At 40.3% G+C, this 25,019-nt stretch overlaps 1 protein-coding gene across 1 annotated transcript in view; it reads right to left on the reverse strand.

Moving 5' to 3' along the window:
• Window positions 1-25,019, reverse strand: part of CCDC88C (coiled-coil domain containing 88C) — a gene marked incomplete at its 5' end in the record, with an annotated part of 87,166 nt that overhangs the window by 24,800 nt on the left and 37,347 nt on the right. The window contains 11 exons of the mRNA XM_009077195.1: window positions 491-1,561; window positions 2,941-3,078; window positions 6,604-6,785; window positions 9,352-9,496; window positions 11,465-11,611; window positions 18,159-18,317; window positions 18,763-18,844; window positions 19,397-19,581; window positions 20,316-20,456; window positions 21,752-21,835; window positions 23,425-23,483. Of these exons, the coding sequence (XP_009075443.1) occupies window positions 491-1,561; window positions 2,941-3,078; window positions 6,604-6,785; window positions 9,352-9,496; window positions 11,465-11,611; window positions 18,159-18,317; window positions 18,763-18,844; window positions 19,397-19,581; window positions 20,316-20,456; window positions 21,752-21,835; window positions 23,425-23,483 (2,393 nt within the window). The remainder of the gene's footprint in view (window positions 1-490; window positions 1,562-2,940; window positions 3,079-6,603; window positions 6,786-9,351; window positions 9,497-11,464; window positions 11,612-18,158; window positions 18,318-18,762; window positions 18,845-19,396; window positions 19,582-20,315; window positions 20,457-21,751; window positions 21,836-23,424; window positions 23,484-25,019) is intronic.

Below are 25,019 nucleotides of genomic sequence, written 5' to 3' on the forward strand. Positions count from 1 at the left end.
AATAGCTTGGCACAGCTATTATTGAAAAGGTTAGGTTGGTCATCTGGGATGATTCTTGTCTGTTTCAGAACTGGGATGTTAATGTGTCCTCAACAAGTGCTCTAATTTCTAGGGTTGAGTGGCCTAATTTCTAGGCTTGAAAGCAAATCTCCCCTGCTGGAGCTATCATGTTGGCAAACAATTTTGTGGTCTCAGGGTTAGAGAAACTATCTAGTTTCTATAAACCAAGACTTTGGTTTATAGACACCACATGGGAGCTGTGTTAACATCTTTTTCTACATGAAAAAAGATGTCATTCTGACACACTGTGTTGTGGACACAAAGTGGTACATTGCAGTTTTTGGCATGTTTCCAAGGCAACACTACCCCGTGATGGCTCTTAAGGCTGTGAAGATCTCCTGTGGGACAGATGTCTCACTTTGGTACTTCATAGAGCTAAAAAAAAAATAAAATTGCATCATACTGAAACCAGCAGAAACATTTTGCTTACCTCTCTCAATGTAGCTAGTGTTCTCTTATCAATTGTAACTTGCTTTAGGAGATCTTTATTGTCCTTTTCAAATTCTTTCAGTTTATTAGATGAATCTCTGAATCGAGCAATCTCTTTTTCTAGTGTCTTGTTTTCTTTCTCAGCAACTGCCAACTTTACTGCACTGTCATCCAAAATAGCATCTTTCAGCTCCACTTGCTGCCAAAGCCGTTTCGTTTCTTTCTCTAGCATTTTTTTGTCCTTCTCAAGCTGAGACATTTCTTGTTCTAGGGCTTTGTTCTCCTTTTCTAACCTCTCTAGCCGTTTGGCAGAAACCTTTAGCTCCTCAAGGTTTCTCTGGAGGACCTGATTTTCACTCTCCATTCCCTGTACTTCTTTTTCCAACTCTTGGATCTTTTTGCTGCTGTTCTCCACAATTTGCTGAAGCCTTTGGTTTTCAGAGTTGACACTCTGATAGCTTAGCTCCAGCCTCTCTGATTTCTTGTTCATTGCTTTTAACATATCCACATTCTTTCTTAGGTCTTCTTTCTCCCTCTCCAAATCTTTATTTTCTGCTTCTATTTGTGCCATTTTTGTGCTGGTAAATCTTATGGTCTCTACCACTCGTCTAAGCTCCAGATTTTCTTCATCCAACTGTTTGTTGTCCCGTTCCAGCTCCCCAAGTCGGATTGAAATATTCTGCAATGTGTCTAAGGATTTTCTTAGCTTCCTATTTTCCACTTCCAGATCCCCATTCTCCTGCTCGAGAACTTCCACTTTTTCTGTCACTATTTTCATCACTGCTGCCTTCTTTGTGAGCTGTTCATTCTCCCTCTCCAGCCGATGGAGCTCTTTTTCCATTTCTTCTACTCTTTCCACTTTTTCTCTAACCTGGTCAAAATCCTTTTGCAATTGTTTCTTCTCAAATTCCAGCTTGCTCAGTTTGCTACTTGTCTCGGTAACAGTTTCGTGAAGGATTTTGTTCTCTTTTTCGATATCTTTCACTCTTGCCTCGCTGCTCACTTGTGATCTTTGTCTCAGGGATAAGACGACTTGATTAAGGTGATCATTTTCTTGTTTAAGGTCCTTTATCTACATAAACAGTCATGCAAATGTTATTCATCTACCTCACACGTGCAGTACAAATTAGTCCTAAAGCAGACAGCTGATTGTTAACAAAACCATGTCCATTTAATGCAAGACAAATTTCTCAACGTTTTCCCCTGACTATAACCAAGAAACCAAATTAATGAAAACAATTGTTTTGTTACCTCTGGTAACCCACGATTCTAACAACTTAGCTACCAGCTAAGAAGGCTGAGGCAGAAGGAGAAAGTAGACAGAGAACCTTCAGAGAACACCTTGGAGAAGATGCTTTGTTACAAATCATTCCTAATAGAGGGTATCTTTCCATCTAGGATTACATTCATCTTTGTGATCTGAGGACTGAAATTCTCTCTGATAAGGTGACAGAAACATCAAGAGTGCTTGAAAATGTAGAGCAGTTATATATGTCATTAAGGACAGGACACTTACCCCACTGGTTATATTTCAGGTCATGCAATTATGACTTAGACTGCAATTTGTATTTGATTCTCAAAAGGACTTACACCTAAAATAATCACAATCTGCCCTTTTCTGACAATGGAGGATATCTATGGCTTTGCTTCCTGCCCTACCTCTGAAGCATTCCATAATTCTTACCACACGGAGTCTGTATGTGCTCTAACTAAAATGTACGACTTTGGTGGTCAAGTGCAGTTTCCCAGGGAGAAGTCTGGGTAAGAATCCTTCAAGATGAAAAGCATTACACAAATAAGACATTTTGTTATTTAATCTTCACCTCACAAATACAGGTTGAAAATATTCAGACTGGTCTCTAATGATCTGTGTCAGTATTTTCTTCATTAGTCAAATTAATAAGTTAATATAGATGATACCTTGCACAAACCTGTAATAAGACAGTTTCCAGCCATTGCACATGAACTGCAGCACACTAGTAAAAAGCTGAAGTATATTTAAAATATCAATCCAGAAGACATAAATGCTTTCTCAGCATCTTTTTCAAATAGTGCAAAAAAGGTTGAGTGGCTAAAAATCCTCAACCAAACCCATAAGGCTGAGAGAGGACCAATCTTCTGCAATAAAATGGGGATTTATTTGCACATCCTAAAGCCTGTTGGTATTCCATTTACTAAGATCCATCCAGGGGCTTTTTTCCCCCCAAAGAGGGAAGGTCTATCCTTGTAACAGCCTGAAGATCCCCTTAGGGTATCAGGAGCAGAAATTAGCAAAACATGCTGGGCTTTTACACTTGAAGGAGCCTTTAACCTATATTTGAACAAGTTCAACCTGCACTTAATAGCTCTCAAATTGCCCTATCTCCCCGAGAGAGCCAAAAGCTCTAAATGACACCACTAAATTACCACTACTGAGCACATGCTGTTATATTACATTTGTGAAGTTTGCACCTGTCTGTCTTTGTCAGCTTTTAGAGTCTCCATGACGACTTGTAGCTGCTCTTTATCTTTTATCAGCTCCTCACTCAACGTTTCCAAATCTTGATTACTCTGCTTCTCTTTTTCAATCTGATTTTGCAACTTCTCTATCTGTGTGGAGAGAACACACCAAAACACATCAGCCACCAATTGACATGAGGACTGTTTGCACTTTGAGTTGTTTTGAAGACCAGAGAGAAATGAGATGGGGACTGTGGCTGAAAGATTAAATCCTTCCTTTCTGCAGTTTGCCAGTCTCAGAGGAGGAAATGGACCATTTGGCTTATCCCACAGTGCAAAGAATTTCCTTCATGCCTATTAAGATCAGAGCATATAAGATACAGCAGTAATAAATGCTTCATTCACCTGCCTGCCCTGCTGTGCTCCTGTCAACAGTGATTAAGTTCCTGGTGCTCACCTTTCTGAGGTACTTCACTCCTCCTAGCCTCTCCATCACTGAGGGTTTTAATCTACCAGTGAATGTAGAGGAAGTTACTAAGGCATTTCTGTGAGCAATAGCATTAAAAAACCCAAAATACCAACCTAAAACAGAACAGAGAAGTACTAAAGCAGTGGAGTTACCAAGTTTACCTTCCCTCTCCCTGTGCTCTGTTGGCCCTCTTTCCCCTAGCAGGTGACAACACTGGATTTGAAAGATTTGTGAATAAGGTTTCAGTCCTGCAATGAATGATGTTTTCCTACTCACTATGTTTGAAAGTTGTACTTGTAATGCATGAAGAGCTGAAAAGCAGTAGCTCTTTGGTATTTAGAACCAAGAGCTTCAGAGGACTAGACCCCCCAAGTCAGGAAGTGTTCCTTTTTGAGTTTGTACAGTACTATGAGCACCTACAGCTCTGCAGAAGTATCAGCTCATTTTTTGTGTTGACATTATGAACTCTGCCAACAGCGAAAATGTCAATGAAAGAGGTATTAAACATAATTCTTACAAGTGGGAAATAGCTGGAGGCTGAGCTCTGCCTATGTCAACATGTGCCTCATTACAGGAAGTGTTTAAACAAGCAGGGGCTGCCCAGATTGAAGATAAGGAGGGCTTAAGCTTAGAAATGTAACCATGTTAAGGTTCATTGGTCCCAAAGGAGCCGTTCAGAGAAAGCTGCACAAACTCAGTGGCTCAGCAATAGCTGATCTTCCTTTGCACCTCCCAGAAAACTGGAGGCAAATACGACATCACTGTTTATAGCCTGTTTCAGTAAGTCAGGAAGGCAGAGAAATCAGACAGGTACTTGGACTGCTACTACTTGACTGTGCCCAAAAGGAAGGTTTTCTATTATTGGCTCCTCTGAAATCCTTGCAAAAAAGGCAAAACAAAAGAGGTACATGACTTTTCCTTCATAACAGCTCCTCTTGTACTACCTGAATATTCCTGTTTTGGCTACAGGATCCTTCCAAGCACTAGATCAGTAGCCAGACAAGCATAGTCGAACAACAAGTTTTGAAAGTCTCAGACAGTGGATGAAATAGCTCAGTCAAACGACTTTAGGGAGGGAAGGTTTTACTTTCTCTCAGGAAATGTACAAAGAAAACACAGGCACACAACATTAGAGAAAACCACTTTGCTATCCCCTGACCTGTGACTTATATGTGCTTGACTTCAACAGTCCTTAAGAACTACTGCCCTCTGTCCTGCCTACTGTAGTAACCAGTTTGCAATGAATCACAGAGACTTTGCCTTTTATTTCCCTTTCCCCTGACACACCCTGCTGTGGACATGCATACCCTCTAATGGAGGGGACACATCTGAGGGAAGTGCAAAAACATATTTGAGAAAGGCAAGATTAAAACAAATTCAAACATCTCAAAACAAGATTACTTTATATATGATGCATCAGGTCTCTGTACATGGACAGACAAGTGCATGTCCTGCTCAGGCAGAATGCTGCCTACTATTTTTTTTTCCCAGATTTCCCTGAATGAGAGGTAAAGTCCATCAACAACTTGACAGGCCTGTGGTATTCAATCAACAGTTCCTATCATACTCTTTGCCTCTCTGGTGAAGAGTTCAAGCATTTCACTTGCTCTTAACAGTAACATTTTTACCTGCCATTTTCTTCTTCATTGGTTTGATATATGTGGTGCCCCCCTTTAACCACACAGGCATTCCCCACTACTGTTTTTTGTCTTATAGAAATACCAGACCTAGAGGTGACCCCATCATGTCAATGTATTCATCATCATCAAAACCAGACTAATTCCAGAATCACAACCGTTGGCACCAATACAGTGCCATAAGATGTGCCCACAGGAATCTGCCTGGGACAAAGCCAAAGGTTGACCACAGTTGTTCAAGTGGCTTAAATTGCTCTACACCACAGGTATCTGCTGAGTGCTCTCTATGCCCTGATTTCAAATTTTAACCTTGTAAATTAGAGCTGGATTGAATTACTTATATGCAACAGGTCATAAACAGAAGTGTGGAAGGAGGATTACAGTGAAGTGAATCTTTGCAGTTTTCCTTGCTCACAGAAGAAAGACAAGAAGCAGAACTGGCCTCAACTTGGCAAATTAATCTCTCTAGAAGATGGAATGATCCAGTAATGGATACTCATTCTCCCCGGCAGAGAAATGGTCACTGTGCTTGTTACAATTTGGTAATCCACCACCAGCATTTCATACCTAGACTCTTTTCCCCCTTGTCCTTTATAAAGTGTTCAGTTAGCTCACAGGCAAACCAACCAGAACTGAAATCTTTGTATCAATGTCTCACACACACAGAGGTGACAGCAGTAATGTGAAAGGAGAAATGAGCCTTATATTCTGGATAATTTATCAAAGGTAGAAATGTGGAAAAAGCTGACATGAGAATTTTTTTATACTTGGACTAGCAAGCATCCTCCTGTTTCCCTAGCAGCACTTGGCTCAATTAAACAGAGCTGAGGACTCAAGTTACTAGTCAGACAAAAATAAGGCTAGTAGTTGGAGGTGAATTGAACACTGCATTTCATGAGAACAAACACTGAGCCTGCAATTGAGCTAAATGTAATCACAGTTAATAACACAGTGCAACACACAGACATATATAAGCAAATTTACAAAGTGATGACCTGCATGTTTGTTACAAAGATTAAAAGAAAAGACAAAGAAAGACAAAGAAAAAGCTGATCCAGGACTCTGGACAGTACATTTAAAAACATACTAACCTGAATTCACCTGTGAAGAACATTTTAAAACATACTAACCTGAATTCACCTGTGTGATTTATTTGACTTATGTGGAAACATTATTAAAACTTTCAAAAAACCAAAATAGTTCAATGTGGCCACAGCTTCCTTGCCCAGTACTGACTGCCATAAGATGACAAAAAGGGACACAATCAACAATACAATCTGACAGGGGCAAATGGTCACTGGAACAGAGCGTTTATAAAGCAGGAGCAGTCACCTTTGCTTACAATGATGCACGTAGGTAGGTAGTGAAGAAGAAGGCAATAGAATGCAATTATTAGAATTCTAATTGCATTAGAATGCAATTAAATAGATGGGCCCAAACCCATGCTCAGTCTTCTGGGGAACATGCGTGAATTCCCTGCAGTCCCTCATCATTCAGGAATGCTGTGCAGCCCTTCCTGCACTGTGCTTAAAAACCAAAGAGCTCTGTTTGCTCCTGTGAGCAAATTACCTTTTTGCTAAGCTGCTGATTTTCCTTCTCCAGTTCCACAAACTTTAGGCTGCTCTCTCTGGAGGTCAAGGAGGCATCTCTCAGCTCTTGGATTGTGTTCTGCAAGCTCTGATTATCCTTCTCTAGCTTCAGTATGCGACTCGAAGCACATTCATTCAACTCAAACACAAAGGACTTTCTGGCTGTTGAAACATGAGAATCAGAAGGTGGCACTAGTCAATTCACAAATGTCTCCTTCCTAGGTGCATAAGATTCACTTGTATAATGATAATTGCAGTCAGATTCTTATCATTTCAACTTAATTGCTAAGTAAATACACTGTTAAAAACAGAACTAATTTTCATAGGTAACCATTAAGACCTCTAATAGAGTAGTCTCTGAACAGACAATCATCTGAACCAATAGACATCTAAAAGGTTACCTATTTTCCTAACTCTTCTCAGGTTTGCTTTGGTCATGTTAGCAGAGTGTATCATGTTAGTAGCAAAATATACTTTGATACCCTCTCATACTTTCATCAGAGGAAATAAATTGAGGTGGAAAGTAAACCACTGTGAAGGGTTTGCTAAAACAGCAAGATGGTGCACTTCCAAGAGCTAGTGAAAACTGAAGTATTTGAGCATATGTAGTCAAGGAAAAAATTCTGACAAAAGAGAATTCCAATGCTTATCTTCACAGCTACTTCATCAAGAATATGCTCAATCAGGGAGGCTAATTTATTACCAGGTACAGGACATCCATCAGAATGTTGACCAGAGAAGAGTCTGAAGTCGAAATTTCAGAACTAAGAAAATCTATGCAAGTTTTACAGCAGAGATGCTATTTTAGTCTAAATGATTGTTGATCAAGTCTTACTACTTCTCAGCCTTAAAATCCATCAACCAAGCCTCTTTGTTCTGTTAATTTCTCTGCTCAGCATTTGAATAATTACAAGAGCAATCTTGTGTTTCACATGGAATAATTGCTACCCTTCACCTCCAAACCACACTTCACATGAAACTGACTTTAACATTGTCTTTAAGTCTGAGAAAATTAATAACTCCTTCTAAATAATCAGCATTATTACATACAGCACACTGAACACTTTAAGCTGGCAAGCTCCTGAGAATGGTAAAACCTCATTTGTCTCTTTTATGAAGCTTCACCTGGAGAGTTTTCGGTCAAATGTGGAGTCAAATATACTGAAAGTGCTGTAAATTGGAGAGTTTTTGGTCAAATGTAGAGTCAAATATACTGAAAGTGCTGTAAAGGAACCTCATCTTTTTCCCGTTTTTTACAATCACTCCGTTGAGCAAATTCTGAAAACTACTGTTTGACAGAAATCAATAAATAAGAGATAAAATAAAATTAACATTTCTATTCCATCACTAGAGAAACCAAATCAGGAAAGAGGCAAAACTCTCTATTTTAAACAGTCCAGAAAATCGGGCAGTTTTACACTGTCCTGAAACACTCTTCATCAAAATTTATAAGTTCTGAGAGAACTGTGTTTTTTCCCCACTGACTAATACAATAAACAATATCCTTGATTACACGTAAGGAGCAATAGAATGCTACTCACTTCTCAGGCTTATGCAACCTGCTTTGCAAGATTGTAATTTAGAAGTAACAATTAACTAGCCATTAATCTTAGTAAAGAGAACTCGGATCTTAGACAGTAAGAAGATTTGAGAATCAGTGTCAGGCACAGACTCTCATGTTTTACAAAATAAACCTATTCTAGACAGTTTTACTGAAAACTTAACATCTGCTTAATCTAATTTATTCCTTTGTCTTCAAGTTAAACTTGCTGGTACACAAAGCCAAACATGCAAGTCTTAGCAGAATCAGGTGAGTACTCAATAAAAGCTGCACACTGAATTACAGGAAAGCTTGTATTTCCTGAGTTCCATTTAGCATTGTGATTTAGGCTGGTATAATAGGCAGAATGAATGTTAAACACAGAAACCAATGCTAGAACTTGTCTAGTGAAGAAAGAATTTGTTGTGTTTGTGATAGTTACGGAAATCAAGTCAACCATTCAAAGAAAAAAATCAGCTAGTTATTTTAGCTGTACACATTTTTCAGTATCTAGTCAAAATAAATGACTTCAGCATACACTACTTCCTGGGACTTAAAGACCAGTTAATTGTCTGTACTAATTGTACTAAAGAATACTAAAGATCACAGACTCCTCCCAGCCATTCAGTTAGAAATACCCAGTGTGACATTTCTGCTGTGTCATTTACAAAGCTTTTTTTAAAAAAAAAATGTTCTCATTTTACTTAAAAGTCACTCTCTCAGAAAAATGTTATCATTTTACTTAAAAGTCACTCTCTCAGTGATGAACAAAACTAAAGGAAAACATTTCGATGCTTTCAGAAGAAACTGACAGAAACTAGAGGAATACATTTCAGAAGTTCCAAAAAACTAAGCTCAAAGTCAAGTGGTTGAATGAGGGAAGTTCTCCAAGCTTAGACTCAACTTCTGCTCCTGTCTCAGCCAGCCATGTTATCATTTTACTTAAAAGTCACTCTCTCAGTGATGAACAAAACTAAAGGAAAACATTTCGATGCTTTCAGAAGAAACTGACAGAAACTAGAGGAATACATTTCAGAAGTTCCAAAAAACTAAGCTCAAAGTCAAGTGGTTGAATGAGGGAAGTTCTCCAAGCTTAGACTCAACTTCTGCTCCTGTCTCAGCCAGCCAATCTGTCTACTCCGAATGAGATCACAGGCACAGCAACAGCTACCCCAAGCTGGTACTCACTATCTGCAAGATCTGTGCTTTTAGACAGTTGCTCTAGCTCCCAGCCTAGGTGTGCAGACTCATTCATGCTCTGCTTCTGTGCAATCTCCAAGACCATGTTCTCCTCCAGCAGCTCTTCAATTCTCTTCTTGTCTGTGTCTCGGTCCTGTGCAAGACATGCAGGAATGAACATACACATTCAGCTTATCTGTAAGATTTTAAATTGAACTGCTACAAACACAACATATGTTGATAGATGTTGGTAGAAGAATCTCCTTAGGCACTGTGTTTTTATATTGCATTAAAAGCTTGCTGTGGGCTATCATATATGCCACAGAACGCAGAGCGGAGAGACCCAACTGACCCTGCTTAGAGTCAGCTCTGGTCCGTGACACACTGGAGGGAGGGCAATGGGAGTGAGAACCTACTGGGTGATGACAGGGCCACTACAAGCCAGGACCAGTAAGACAGGCTGGATTCAAGCTGTCTCCAGAGCTAAGCTCTTCAAAAACATGTGGCATCATGCACTGACACACTGGAAACTCTGCAGACAGAACCTTGAACTCTACTGAGCTTCAACTCATCACATTAAATTTGCACACAGTCATATGGATCAGAAAGTAACATCTGCCTCGTAATTTGGATTTTAACTTACCCAGGAAACAGATGTGGAGAATTAATATATTGCTGCTCCTTGTGACTAGTTTGGCCATTTGCATTTGTGGGAGCTGAAGTGGTGCATCAAGGAGTCTCAGATTTTCATAAAGCATTACCCAAAAATTGAACAAGGCACCCAGAAAAGCACCATTCAAAGTCACAGCCACTTTGGAAAAGCTGAGCATGACATGACCCTTATAATGCTGTGAATCACAGAATGGTTTGAGTTGGAAGGGATCTTAAAGATCATCTCATTCCAATCCCCCCGCCACGGGGAAGGGACATGTTCCACTAGACCACGTTGCTCAAAGCCCCATCCAACCCAGTCTTGCACACTTTCAGGCATGGAGCATCCACAACTTTTCTGGACCACCTGTACCAATGCCTAGTCACCCATGCAGTAAAGGATTTCTTCCTAACAGCTAATCTAAACCTACTCTCAGTTTGAAGCCATTCACCCTTGCCTGTCACTACATTCTCTCGGAAAAAGTCCCTCTCCATTTTTCTTGTAGGCTCCCTTCTGGTACTGGAAGGCCACAGTTAGGTCACCCTGCAGCCTTCTCTTCTCCAGGCTGAGCAATCTCAGTTCTCTCAGCCTTTCTGAGTAGGAGAGGAGCTCCATTCCTATAATCAACTTGGTATCCCTCCTCTGGACTAGCTCCAACCTGCTCCCCACACTGCTTTTGATGCAGGGTGCACTTGATCCCTTTGTCTATGTTATTAATGCAGATATTAAATAACACTTATCCCAATATGGACCTCTGAGGGACACCACATGTCACTGGTGTCTATCAGGATCCAGTTTTTTAAAACATTTAAATCCCCTCACAGCACCCTCAACATCTTTATTTCCAACAGAACCTGTTGGAAACCTTATATAGGTGCACCCACAAGAATTCAAAACATAGTGGGATGAGAAGAAGACTGTTAAGTAAAATACAAGGGATGAAAGAGCATTTATTATTTCTGGTGGGATTATAAAATCCTATGTTGCTTTTTCTTTTGTAGACAACCATCTACCACTTCTTACTTTTCCTTGTCTATGAAGCAATATGCCATATCTCTGATTTACACAGAAAGAAATGTTGGAATTCTGTGTCCTTTCAACTGGTAATGGATTCTCAAAGACTCTGTAATGGTTGGGGATTTTATTAATTTCCTACATCTAAGAGAATTCTACTTAACTAACAGATTTTAGCATCTCCATTATCAGTATGTATGAAAGCAATCTGTATTTTAAAATTGTGATATACCTTCTTGCATAAAATTAAACCCAGTCTCACACAAAATAGCACAGCAATATTTACGCTGTTAATATTATAATATTTCAGGAATTCATGCACACAAAGTTCAATCTAAACACTTCTTTAAAAGCACTGCTAATTTATTTGCCTGTCTCCACTGGTTTCTGTGACTTGATGCTGTAACTTAGCATAAAACCAGAAGTTCAGAAAATTAGCATAAAGAAAGTGCATACCAGCTCTACATCATGAAGTTTGGATTTCAACTGCAAATTTTCCTTCTCTAATTCATGCAGTTTATCACCACGAGCTCTTGCCATTGTTAGCTGTTCTTCTAGCATGGCCTTTGTTTCAATTAATACGATGTTGTCCTCTCTTAATTCCTAGGGAATAAAAGTAACAATGTTAATTTCTTGCTGACTTTTCATAGACCAAGTGACTTTCATAAAGTGACACTGCAGAACAAGAGAAAAATCTGACACATTTCTCTGTTCGATTAGAAAGCTTTTACCTGATATTTTAATGGGAGATGATACTATGCTTCATTATCTGAGCCATTAATGCAAGTAAATGTATAATTTCTTACTGGGTTTTTTTTCCTGAATCTCAGAAGTTTAATGGAGTACCTTTTGCTTCATACAAGGCTAGATCAAGAGGTGCACCAAAGACACAGAACAACAACTGTTCAGTTCCAATTCCACTGTTATAATACCATTTCCTTAGCCAACTTACAGTAGTCCCCAGTTTCCTCAGCTTCAAAACTGATTATTTACTTTCAAAACACATTGGGGAGCACTATCATCAATACATACAATACCCATGTTTTAGTACACTGACATGTCAATGTCTGTTTAATAGTTTCTCATTAAGAGAATTTTAATTCACTTGAAAACAAGTTGTTTTGTACTTAACACTGCCACATCCCCACTAAACACATGAGCATTAATTGCACACGCCACGTCACTTACTTATTACAGCTTTTGTATCTGGTTTTACTGAATAAAAGTTTAACATTATTTTTCTTAAGCCAAAGTATTAGGAACAAATTAATTATACTGTGCTCCAAAAGTGCCTTGCAAACATCAAATGAAACCCTGTGGATTCAATTATCTTATCTCTGGAAACATGAAATGTCCAAAGCATAAAATCTGGCCATGTATTCTTGGTCATGTTTTAAACACAGGTATCAAATGTGCCTTATTTCAAGCTATAATACTTCACTGCTAGCATTTACTTTTATTGATCCTCAGGTAAGTCTTGAGTCAAAGCCAAATCTTCTACAGCAGGAACACAACAGCATTAAAAACATTTAATGGATACAGTAAGGATTTTTTCTCCCCAGAAGAGTTACAACCAGGCAAGAAGCAGATTATCTGACTCTCTAAAGAAACTACCTTTTGTCATTCTTTGTCTTTCCTCCCTCCTGTCCCCATCCCTTCTGCTGCTCCAAAGAAAGAAGCAAAACCAGAAAATGTCCAGACAGAAGAAAATGCCTGACAATTTTATTCCTGTCATCAAAATGTGATGTCTCTGCTGACACCAGTGCTCATGTCTGCTCTCTCAGACCACAAACATCCAAACCAAATAGACCCCTGAAGATCACCAGGCATGACCAAATCACTTTCACTGCTTAATCAGCAAATACCTTCTCATTTTTGGGGGAGGAATCAGCCTTAAGAAGCCTTATGTGGCTCAGGTATTTACAAAACAAACAAACAAACAAACAAGAGAATCAAAAAGATGGATGTAAAGAACAAGTAAAGAGTTTCTGATGACAGCCACTCCCCTTGCTTTTCAATACTATAGGGGGCCATGATTTAAAAGCCTTTCATAGCTAGCAGTCTTAGTTGTCTGTTGCACCTTGACTGTAGACAGCATAATACGGAAAGAATACCTTAAGCAGGACCATCCTGATCTTTCAGTGGGTCAGCTACCAACTTGCAAATTGTGAGAGGAAAAATTTCCCTACTGTACTAGCATTAAAAGGACAAGTATGTTGGTGCTTTTGAAGAGGCTCAACTTCAATTAAAATGTATGAGTATGCAAATAACTAAAACAACAATAATACTGAAACACTAATGTTACAGAACCTGCATTTTTGGCCAAGTCTGATCTAACAGGGTCACTTCAGGGTGGGCAAACCAAAAAGGTTGACACTAAACAGATGACAGACCAGAGGAAGTACATGGCACAAAACCTGCTGGGTGTTATGCAAGCTGCCAGAATACCTGTAATGAAAAAGCAAAGTGCCAAGAGTTTACTTTGCTCAATCACCACACTCAGTCTGGCCCACAGCCCTGAGAAATAAGGTGGCATCTGACCTCAAAAACATGACCTCAGAACTATCCCTAAAACTGCCTACCAAGCAAGAATTAGTTATTTTAGTGTCTCATCAAGAGTCCAACTGTGTGCCAAGTACATACACATATCCAGGCTCTGGTACAAACCACACATCAGTGAGAGCTGCAGTGTACAGAAAACTGAAGCACTTTCCATCGAGTGCCCAAGGCAGGTGGACATGTCAGTTCAAAGCAGTTCTGATGAAATCTTAAATTAATAACCTGGTGGAAAAGACTGCTATGACAAGGTCAACATTGCTCACTGCTGTAGCCATGATCTGAGGTTGTCTTAATATTGAAAAGTTCATATAATTTAAATAATTAGGCCATGGGAGCTTTGTAGTTACATCTCAAGGCCTGGAAAGCAAAGCTGTCCTTACTAAACCATATTAGCACTAACATCTCCAAGAAGCTGCTGGGATAACACAGTTGACCCAAAAATGTATCTAGCTACAAATCACATTTATTAGACAATCAGCAGGTGGTGGTCACGGGGAAGTGTTGCTTCCACTGCAATTAAGGTTTATTTTTAATTTAATTAACAAATTCACCAATGCCATTTTGTAACTACGAGTTTATTTTTAGATCAACAACAAAATCAGCTGGCTGTGTATCTTTTTTTGTTTTATACACTGAATATAATTCTGCTTTTGCAGTTTCTAAAGTGTATTACATATTGTGGTTTGATGCCCTATCAACTGTGACTTGGAACAGCTTCAAGAATGTGCATTGTGCATTCATATGGTTACAATTAACTCTGGGGGTAAGTGGTTGCACAATCAGGGTATGTTGCTACTGGAAAACATTTTCAGAAACTAAAGTAGCAATCAGATTGTTTAAATCCAAAAACAGAGAATTTGCACATGCATCTAGATCTAGTTATTAGAGTTCAAACCCCTCCCTTCATGCAGTTCAGAAGCTGTTCCTACTGAGACATGACACAGTTAACATCTTGGGACAATCAAACATTGAATAGCGATACGGAAACACACAAGAGATGTTTTTGCTTGTTTTTATTCACAGAGAACCCTCCCATCATTCTGCATAGAAATTTCACTGGCAAGAAGGAGGAAGTCTGGGCAAGGCAGATTCCTTGGTCTTAGAAAATAATCTAATCTCCTGGAGCAGCACAAGGTTCAGTGGAGAGGAATGCCAGAAGATAGCTTTACAGTGCAGAGAAACAACTCCTTGGAGGAAGCCCTGCACTAAACTCCTTCACATTCACAGCTGTGACCTTGTTAAGTGACCCCAGTAGGAAGGCTCCAGAGCATATTCATCTTTGTGTTCCTTGAACGATGGTCCAACTAAAATGTCTTTCCTGAACAAGTTGTCAAGACATACAGAGAAGGAACACAGCACACAAGCCTAAATGTGTTAGGCTGACGTAGAGAAAAACTTGCACCTTTTGCACTCCTCCTGCAAGAGCAGGAAGTAAAAGATTCTAAGTGCTCATTTCACAGCTTTTTGCACTGATACACAATGGTAAACCCATTTTTTCTTACCACCTAACAAATTGGCCCTGCTTATTAACAACCCTGTCAAGACTATGAGCCTCAAGGTATCCCATTACCATAGAAAAGTGGCTGATGCTGTACATACCTACATTTTCATTGCTTTGCTCTGTAAGATTTGTTCAGGTGTTAGAGCTTAGGAAGACACCCACAACCAGTAAATGCCATGAGATGAATCAGCACTGTACTGTCTAGTGGTAAAAATCTCTGCCAAGTTACATCCCTGAACAAATCTCACAACTCGGAATTGTAAACCAAACAGTTTTTGCAGGAGTGGGAAGAATCTAAGCAGATGCTGTGCTGATACCAGCCATTAATCCTCTTTTGAAGGGGCAGAGGATTTGAGGCAGGTATGACAGAAAATTGAGGACCCATGGAAAGCTGGATACCTGCTACTATGCACAGCCTTTGTGCTACTCCACGACCATAAAGAAAACAGAACAGTGCCCCATGGAATTCTCTGAATGCATCACCCTGAGGCCAGTGGAGTTTGCCTGCTGCTGCCACTGCTCAGTGCTGGCAGTGCATGGCTGTGCCAAGACTCGATCAACGATGGAAGAGGGAGTGGTGAGAATGTGAAACTCTCTGGCTATTCTAGACCACAGAGCACCCTGCAGACAGCTGTGCAATGCTGCTACGTGTTTGAAAAGCTCAGCCCCTACAACAGCAGCAACGTTTGCTAGAGACCACACTGTGGCTCCAAATGTCATATCAATGGGAAATATCCTTTGTCCCACTACTGTATTTGTGCTGGTTTTGGCTGGGGTAGAGTTAACTTTCTTCACAGTGGCTAGTATGGGGCTGTGTTTTGGGTTTGTGCTGAACACATAGAGATGTTTTTGTTATTGCTGAGCAGAGCATACACACAGCCAAGGCCTCTGCTGCTTCCCATACTGCCACACTGGCAAGGGAGTTGGGGGTGCATGGGAGACTGGGAGGAGACACAACTGGGACAGGTGACCCAAACTGACCAAAGGGATATTCCATACCATAGGACACCATGCTCAGTTTGTAAAGTGGGGGAAAGGAGGAGTAAGGGTGGGACATTTGGAGTGATGGTGTTTGTCTTCTCAAGTAACCATTATGTGTGATGGGCCCTGCTCTCCTGGAGATACTGAACACCTCCTGCCCATGGGAAGCAGTGAATTAACTCCTTGCTTTGATTTGCTTGTGTGCACAGCTTTTGTTTTCCCTATTAAACTGCCTTTATCTGAACCCATGAGTTTTCTAGCCTAGCTTTTACTGATTCTCTCCCAGATCTTACTGGTGGGAGAGTGAGCAAGTATAGGGATTGGCTGCTGGCTGGGGTTAAACCACAACAGTATTCCAAAGAGGTATCCCTGGATAGCCAGCACTCATCTCTGATGTTCAACAGTTTTGCCAAAAACTGACTGGGTAGAAGAGGGAGTGAGAAAAGTTAGAAGAAATTTGAAACTGAAGTGGAGGTCTCTTTACAGATCTTACTGGTGGGAGAGTGAGCAAGTATAGGGATTGGCTGCTGGCTGGGGTTAAACCACAACAGTATTCCAAAGAGGTATCCCTGGATAGCCAGCACTCATCTCTGATGTTCAACAGTTTTGCCAAAAACTGACTGGGTAGAAGAGGGAGTGAGAAAAGTTAGAAGAAATTTGAAACTGAAGTGGAGGTCTCTTTACTGAACGCTATGTTAAGCAGGATTAGCATGCAGACCTCAGTGCAGGAAACTACTGGCTTCAGGACAAGCAAGGAGGCTGAAAGCAAGAACAGAAATAGCTATTCCCTTGATCTCAGATGAAGACAACACCACAAAACTCCTCTCCTAGCTCCAGCTGAAGTATCTGAGCAGCAGGTAGAAGCTAAGCAACTCCAGTCAAAAGGGAAACGCCAGGATGGCATGCTGATAGCTAGTGTGCCAGGTGAGTGCATGACTGATTTGCCAGACTGAGGAAGGAAAACAGAGACAGAGCTTCAAACTCCCTAATGTAAACTGGGAATTATCAAGAGGCAAGACAGGCTTTTGTAGTCTATTACTACATTTAATAACCATTCATTTTAGAGAATCTATTCATAAGAATCAGCAGCTAGCTTGCCCCTTAGGTTAGAGGGGGCAAAATATCACCTACAAAGTAGAGTTTATAGAGCAGAAAAATAAGGTCTGTGTTCTCAGCCAGAGGTCTGGCAACATCACTCTTCTACCTCAGACCTGGGATTTTATCTAATTAGAGGGAGGCTGTCAATTACTGAACCTCCATGTGTTCACCAAACCTGGATATTTATTTGACTTCAGCTAAAGTGTTACATATGCAGATTATTGAGAGTTTTGTCTGAAGAGCTCAAAGAACTGAAAAAACAGAAAGTTAGAGCAGTGTGACCTAAATTTAAGGTCAGCCATGCTGTAAGCACTGAGTTTGGCTAGATGATCTCCAAGGTCCTTTCCAACATAATTCAATTAATATTTCCAGAATAGGCATAGCTGCAGGCGACTAAGCTGGGTAACTGACATTACTACTAGAACAAAGCCATACATTTCTCATTGGCACATCCCACTCATGGCACTAGGGAAGATCCAAATTTTCTCTGCTTTTCTACAACATGCAATAGTTGCAAAAAGGGTTGGCTAGAATTCATCATCTAAAGGTCATCCTCCAAAATGCCCAGCCATTTGAACAACAGTTGCATCTGCTACAAACCCATAAGGAAAAACACTCGGGCATTCATTTAGCTGATTTATACATTACATTTAAAATGTTAGTCAGAGGAACAACTCTGAAACACAGGGAATTCACCTAAACCTAAAGGTCTGCACTCTCTAAAAAAGGCATCCAGAAAAGTTCTGTCCTGTTCAGCCACATAACGCTGAACTAAGCGGAGTTCTTTAAAACTAATGGGTATTTACTTTTCCTGTGCACCAGGTCCTTCCTCTACTGAGAGAAGCTTTAATGTTGCTAAGTCAATAGCTGTGGTGTATGTTATGAAATTTCTACTTGCTCTGATGTTCTGCTTTGGTCAGCTCAATGACAAGTGACACATGAGCTAGTAACACAACAAAAGCCAAACATTAAGGATTACTCAGCAAATCTTTCTCCCTAATTTTCACTTGCCTCCATGCGAGCTTTGTAAAAATCCACGTCATGAAGTTTCTCTTTGCACCGAACAAGTTCCATCTCAAGCCTCTCCACACGGTTTGCCCTCTCTCTCAGAGAGTCCAGCTCATCTCTGTATGCCCGGGCAGAGCGAGCATCTGAGGCAAGGTGGATATTCTGTGGGAAGCGAGGAATAAGTGGGGAGAAAAATCTTAGTTAATACTTTTCAGCATGTTCTTCAAACTTTAATTTTTTGTATTTACTTACTTATTTTAAGTGTAGGTAAATAGCATTCTCCTGCTTAAGGAGTAAAAGAATTCTACTAGCCAGTAAATTCTGTGTTAGACAGAGAGATTCTTCAGCCTGTTGGACCCCTGACATTACTAATGCCTGATGCTGCATGTGCTTCAGGCATTACTAGGCTATTTGCAAGCTGAACAGATGAAACTGCTCTCAACAGCTAAGTAGAAAGCATAGCACTGCCATGCTATAGCCATAATCATCAAACAGTTTGCTGGAGTAACTGCATTTCTTCATTAAAAAAATAGGCATTATAGTAATTATAGCTTCACACTGAAATAGGATTTTTGAAATAGGGGAGATTGTCACAAACCCATCTTACCTCTTGTTTTATTTTTTGCAGCTCTAGGGTGAGTTGCTCAACTTCATGTTTAGAATCTGCAAGCTGCTCAGACTTCTCTTCCCTGAAAAGGATTAGAAAAATCTTAGTAAATAACTGGTTTTCTTCCTGGCACAATGCTGATTATATGGACATTGATGGGAACTTGTAAATAAAAATCTCCCAGCATATTCTGAACACAGAGCTTCTTTGGCATGACAGCTTCAAAATTTTGATCATGATGCCATACACATATTATAGATCTGAGTTTGCAACGAAGTTCCTCTGTTTAGATATCATTGGTGCTACTTCTGCCATAGGTAGCTTCATTGGCCTCTGGACTTTACACAGGAAGTTAAAAAGCAGAGCTAGCAGTTGGCACTATGAAGGGCAGAATTGAGGGGCGAGACACAAAAGGAAGAATGGAAGTAGTCATCACTGTGTTTAAAGGTCAGTTAAGAAAGAAGAAATACAGAGCACACATAATAGCTTCCTACTGCTATGAATAGAAGAAAGATGTGATTCTGAGAGCTCCCATGATGGCCAGTGTGTTGAAACTGATGGGCACCTGCATCTTCAGGATGCACAAGACTTAATCTACTAATCTCTCTAGAAGCACAAATCACTGGTGACTCACAGCTCCTGCCGGATTCTTCTCAGTTTAGCCTTTGTGTCTGCCAGCTCAACTGCAAGGTGCTGCTTGTCTTCATTAGAAAGAGGGTTGGCTGGGTTGGGTGAAGCATCTGGACTTGGTACTTTCAGAGGGCTTTGTGGTTGCTGAGACTGCAGATAGTCTCTCTCTTGAGTGAGATCTACAATGACCTGGAAATACAGAAGAGTATGTAAGCGTCAAGAGAAAAATAGTATATTTATACATTGTTTTTCAAGTATCTAAAAAATATTTATAAATGTAGAAAATTATTAGTCTGGCATTATACAGAATTCAAGTGATAGCCAGAAATGAAGGTTACACAGAGGACGAAAGGAACTTCCACTATGCTCAGACACTAAAACATTACCCTTCCAACGCTCAAAATAAGAAGCTCTGTTCGAAGAATTCATAAAAACCTTTAACAACTAACTAATAGCTTTAACTAACACAATCACAGTCAAAAGCATGACAGAAAATTAATGGGTTAAAGGAGGGGAGAAGGCTCCTCCACAGATGTGAAGGAAAGAAATTGATGAATCAAAAAGACTAGAGAAGACAGTACAATGCATGATGGCAGATACCAGTGGAGAGACTAGCGAGCACAACAAGATGAATGACTGAACACGCATGCAGAGACAAAAATCTCAAGATGGTCATAACTTCAAGTATTTTGGTCTCTCCACTTCATGAAGAGACTGCTCCACTCCTCTTCACCAATCATTTCACCCTATCTTAGTGCTTCCTCAAGAATCAATGGAAAAGTTGTGATCTTTCTACAGATTTTCAGAGGTGTAGTAGAAAGGTGCAGAAGAAATACAAAGCCAGTGCACAAACAAGACAAAAGAGAAGGGGTAGAGTCTGCATCTGCTGCTTCTCATGAGCTCTATATGGAGAGTCATCATACTTCTGTGCATTCATCTCTCTCATCAATGAGCCTCTTGAGGTGGAAAACCATATTCCTGGAGAGAGACTCTAACTCTTCTGGGGCCATATCTGGGAGCTCCAGCCACTGCAAGTCAAAGACATTCTCCTGGTTGTGAGTCACCTAGGGACAGGAACACAAAAATATGTCTTTTCACTGGTTGATTTGTAAATCTGTTTGCTGTATATGCTGCATCCCCCAGGTTCTTCTACTGATAAAAACCATCACATTTCACCAAACCCAGGCTGCAAATAACAAACACAACTACCTCAACTGTAACACTACCCAAAAATTCTTGGTATTTAGGTTTTTTTTATAACTACTCAGTCTGAATTTTAAAAGTGTTCAGATAAATATTATGATCAATAGCATGTGTGCTTGCATATTGGAAGCATGCAACTGCCTTACTGCAAGCACTGAGGTGGTCACCACAGGGATGGGACTGACCCCACACTGAACAGTTCGGCTGGTGTCTCACTGAGAAGAATCCCTGCTTTCAATGAAGTTGCAATTTGCAGCTGATACAGCTGGGAGGAGCTGCCTTTAGCAGAAATATCTCTGGTTGCTGCTAGCAGTGTACCTTTCAACTGCTACCTTACCCAAACCCATCTCCTCTGAATCATTAAGCAGAAATGTCAGGCAAGTCTCTCAAGTTCAGTTAAAGACTGTTCCTGCTTTTGTCATAAATATGTGCTTGGTTTACAATGATTTTTTTTTTTCCCTAAAACTGAACTAGTTTTTGAAGTGTTTTAAGAAAAAAGTTCCTGTCCTAGACTTTCACTATTTGGTCCTCAAATCTCACCTCAGTGCCTACTCCCAGTGAGGGGGCATTTCCACATGGCTCTCCTTTGGGTCTCCAAAGTAAGATGGCTCCTAACACCTATCTGTATTCTTTCTTTCTACAGAAACCTTAGAAGTCCAAGAATGCTTGTCACTGGATCAAATTTCTTTTTACAAAGAGTGTATGTCCAGCTTCAGCTGCAGCATATGCTTTTCAAGACCATCTAAGCTCAAAGGCCACTGTCCAAAGCAAGTCACCAGGGAGCCTGTCTCTCACCTAGCACAGGACTTGGGGACTAAGTGCTTACACCACCGCTGCAAGGAGCACTGCATCTCCTAAGATATACTTGCTGCTTGTAAATATTACACATGTATCCTTACAACAATTCCTTCTACACAGTGTGTAAGTGCCAAGGCATTTACCACTGCATCTCTTCAAAAGACCACTGAGACAAGTAATTATCATCAGCACTTATCATCTTATCATCGAATGCAGTAACATATCCAGTCTTCTATCTTTGTGAAGTTCATGAATCCATTATGAAATTCCAAGCACTAATATCTCATCGCAAAAAAGTTCTGTTAAGTCAAGGAAGGGAGAGATACAACATCAAAACAGACAATACTGAGAGTCTCACCTCCTGAATGTGTGACACAATGGCAGCTTGTGTTTCAATATCCAGTTGTTTTATTCTTTCAATAAACTCTTCTTTTCTTTCACACTGTTAAAGGAATCATAGAATCAACTGAGTTGGAAAAGACCTCAAAGATCATTGAGTCCAACCCTAAAAGCACACCCTGAAACAGCACTACATACCCTAAAACTTACTCCACCATTTTCCATTTAAATAACAAAAAAACAAACTCAAAACAAAAACTCAAACAACCCATACTGCTAACAACAAACTGTCCAAGATCTACACTTTGTCACACTGGAGAGTACAACACCTTATTGCCCTGCATGGAGCATGAACCAAATTATGCACTAAATTATTTAAACATTTTACAGTCAGTCCAATTAAGGCTAAGTTAAATGGCTGGTTTTGCTCCTTAAAAACAAGTTCAACATGTTAAGAGGTGGGACAACAGCCAGAGGAAACCATCACAGCTTCATTAATGGAGCTCCACCGATGCAAACCTACATTTACATTGCATCATTTAACCTGTCTGCTTCACTGTTTGCATTTTGCTTGGTTTTGGCAATGAAAAGAGATGCATCACTTTAGATACTACTCACATAACACGTTGCTTGTTGGACTAAAGCAACATATGCTTCAGATAAAAAATGGGAAACATTCTGGATAAAAATGAGTGACATTTCAGACAAACAGATTGTAGTAAATCTTTTACTTAAGGCTTTAGAAGAGGCAGACATCTGCTATCTGCATATCTGTGATCGTGCACTAACAGCATTATTGCCTTCTTGCAATTATGCTGCATTGTGGAAAAGTTAAGCATTACTTAGAGTTTTTTTAAAAATTCATTTTCAGTGTCATTTTGGGGCCTGGTTCTGAGTCTTGAGCATTTATTTCACTGGGAAGAACCCCAGACTAGTAAATGAGGTCTGAGGATGCACAGCAGCTTGCCAAAACAATTCTTTGTGCTGTAATGCAACACTAGCATAGTTCAGAGTGGCCATACGTAGGCAGCTTTACCCTGACATAATTGAGTTGACATAGCTGAGCAGGGTAAGTGTCCTAAGGCATGACAAAAACACTAGACAGACCTACAAACAAGGTCAATTACCAGCAAGGGCCAGCCCGCAACGCGGCTATTGTCTGTGGCCACAGAGCTTTGGTGGGCAGAACACTGATTTCTTTATCTGGGAACTGCCATGTGTTTCCACAGAATTTCCCATACACATTGCCTGTCTATTTATTTTAACAAATGTCACATAAAGATCCCCACTAATATACAAAGTGGCTATTAATTTTGGATTTTCTATACATGTGATTAAATAAAAACATTATGCAAATGTTTAGACTTGTTAGGTTATCTATTTGTTTGGCATTAACATATACTGTCCCACACTGTATTTTACAACAGTAAGAAAATAACCCAACGAAAATCTTGATATCAAGAACACTGTTCAAACCTTATCTGGTCTCACTGTGTTATCGAAGCAGACTACTTAGTTGCAAAAGTACACGTCCTCTGGCTGATTAAGTACTGGCAACAAGTTGAGGCTATTGCTATCACAGTGTGCTTCCTCTCCCCCTCTCCTCTGCATTTCTTTCCTTTGCCTATTGTGTTTCTCAATTTAGCTCACAAGTTGTCTTGAGCTTGAAAAATCTTTTTCATGAATGCTCACCTGCACAGCACACCCCAGAACCAACAACAGCAGCTTCTTAATTTCATCCATACTTTTACCTGGAGAAGAAAAAAAGGTAATCAGTACAGACGTATGACAGATAAGTACTTGCAAGTGATCCTTTCCAAAATATCTACCTGAAAAGAGAAATAAGACCTTTGAACGAGTGTCTGACCAATATGCCTATGATAAAGTCACCATACTTTTCATGTAAAAATACCGTTATGGACTAGTTTAAAAATCCCAAATCCAGCAAGACTTTATTCATTGACATGCCTATCATTTCCTAATTCTGATCAATAATCCTTTAAATAGGTCAATGCATATGATCAATGTTTGTCTCTTGCGTTGTGATTAACAAGGGTGCAAAAAAGTCCATCAAACCACCAACACCTCTTCCCTTCTTCCAAAAATTCCCACCACAATAAAACTAGAACACAGAAGCAGAGGAAGGTTACTCTCGATGAAGGAACTTGCCCTAAATTCTCCTTCTGTAAAACAGTTGCCACTCAGACTTTCCAAAGCTGAACAGCATTCTGTGCACATAAATTCTGAGAGATCGATGTTTTTGCAAATAAACTCTGCCTCTGTTCTGCATCAAAGCCTGTTCACACTTTGAAGCGTAAATCCCATGTGCTAAGAAGGACAGGGAATGAGTGATGTAGAGGGGAGACTCTGCAGCTGACCATATGCTGGGGAGCTGTGGGGGGAGGAGACACATGCAAGTTGTCACTGCAGGGAATCCTGCTGTGACCAGGAGCTCTGCCACTGCTTCCTAAAGGAGAGAGAAAGCCCCACAAGGGGAACTGGTGTGGCTTTTAGCCAACTCCAGAGCTTGTTCCAGCAAAATTAATGTGGACTGTTGCGTGGTAAAGAATATGATGTATGTCAAAGTTAGACAAAGGGAGATGGAAAGCAAGGAGCTTCAACAAGGAAATAAAACATCATTATGGAGCGAGGTTCAGGAAAAGGAAAAGCCTGTCCTGATCCACACTGGGGGAAGATGAGGAAAGAGAAGCAAAAGAGGCCATATAGAGTTTTCTCTCATCCCTCCACATCTGCATGCCTTCCTGACACAGAGTGCATAACTGTGGGGTTAACATTTTGATTTTATACCCTGTTTGACAAGGGTGTTCAAGTGCTCCTATCACTAAATAGACACTCGTTTCTGAGCACAACTGTGTTCCTTCACCAACACCATGCCCTGGTAACGCTGCCCTGGCAGCAAGTCAGGGGCATGTGCAGGACCCAAGGCCAGGGAAGGGAGTTAATCTGACTCATCAGTTAAGCTGCCGCAGCCCCACAGCTGCACAAAGACACACTGACCTAAATCACCACGGGGTCAGTGCCTGGCGAGCCAGCACGGCCACGGGCAGGCAGATTAGGAAGCAACCCCTTTTCTGCTTTCCTGATTTTATGGCACACAAATGCCCTAAACCAGTCTCTAAATATACCTCACCTGTTAAACAATTTTTCAACAACGTTTAGGAATGTTCGTCTTCAAAATGTTTCAAGAGTACCCTACAGAAATTACCAGTAAACTGTACAAATGAATACTACATTTCTCAATATCCAAGTCCCGTATTAGTAATCAT

This window comes from Acanthisitta chloris, unplaced genomic scaffold, assembly GCF_000695815.1.
Source record: "Acanthisitta chloris isolate BGI_N310 unplaced genomic scaffold, ASM69581v1 scaffold27796, whole genome shotgun sequence".
Taxonomy (NCBI): domain Eukaryota; kingdom Metazoa; phylum Chordata; class Aves; order Passeriformes; family Acanthisittidae; genus Acanthisitta; species Acanthisitta chloris.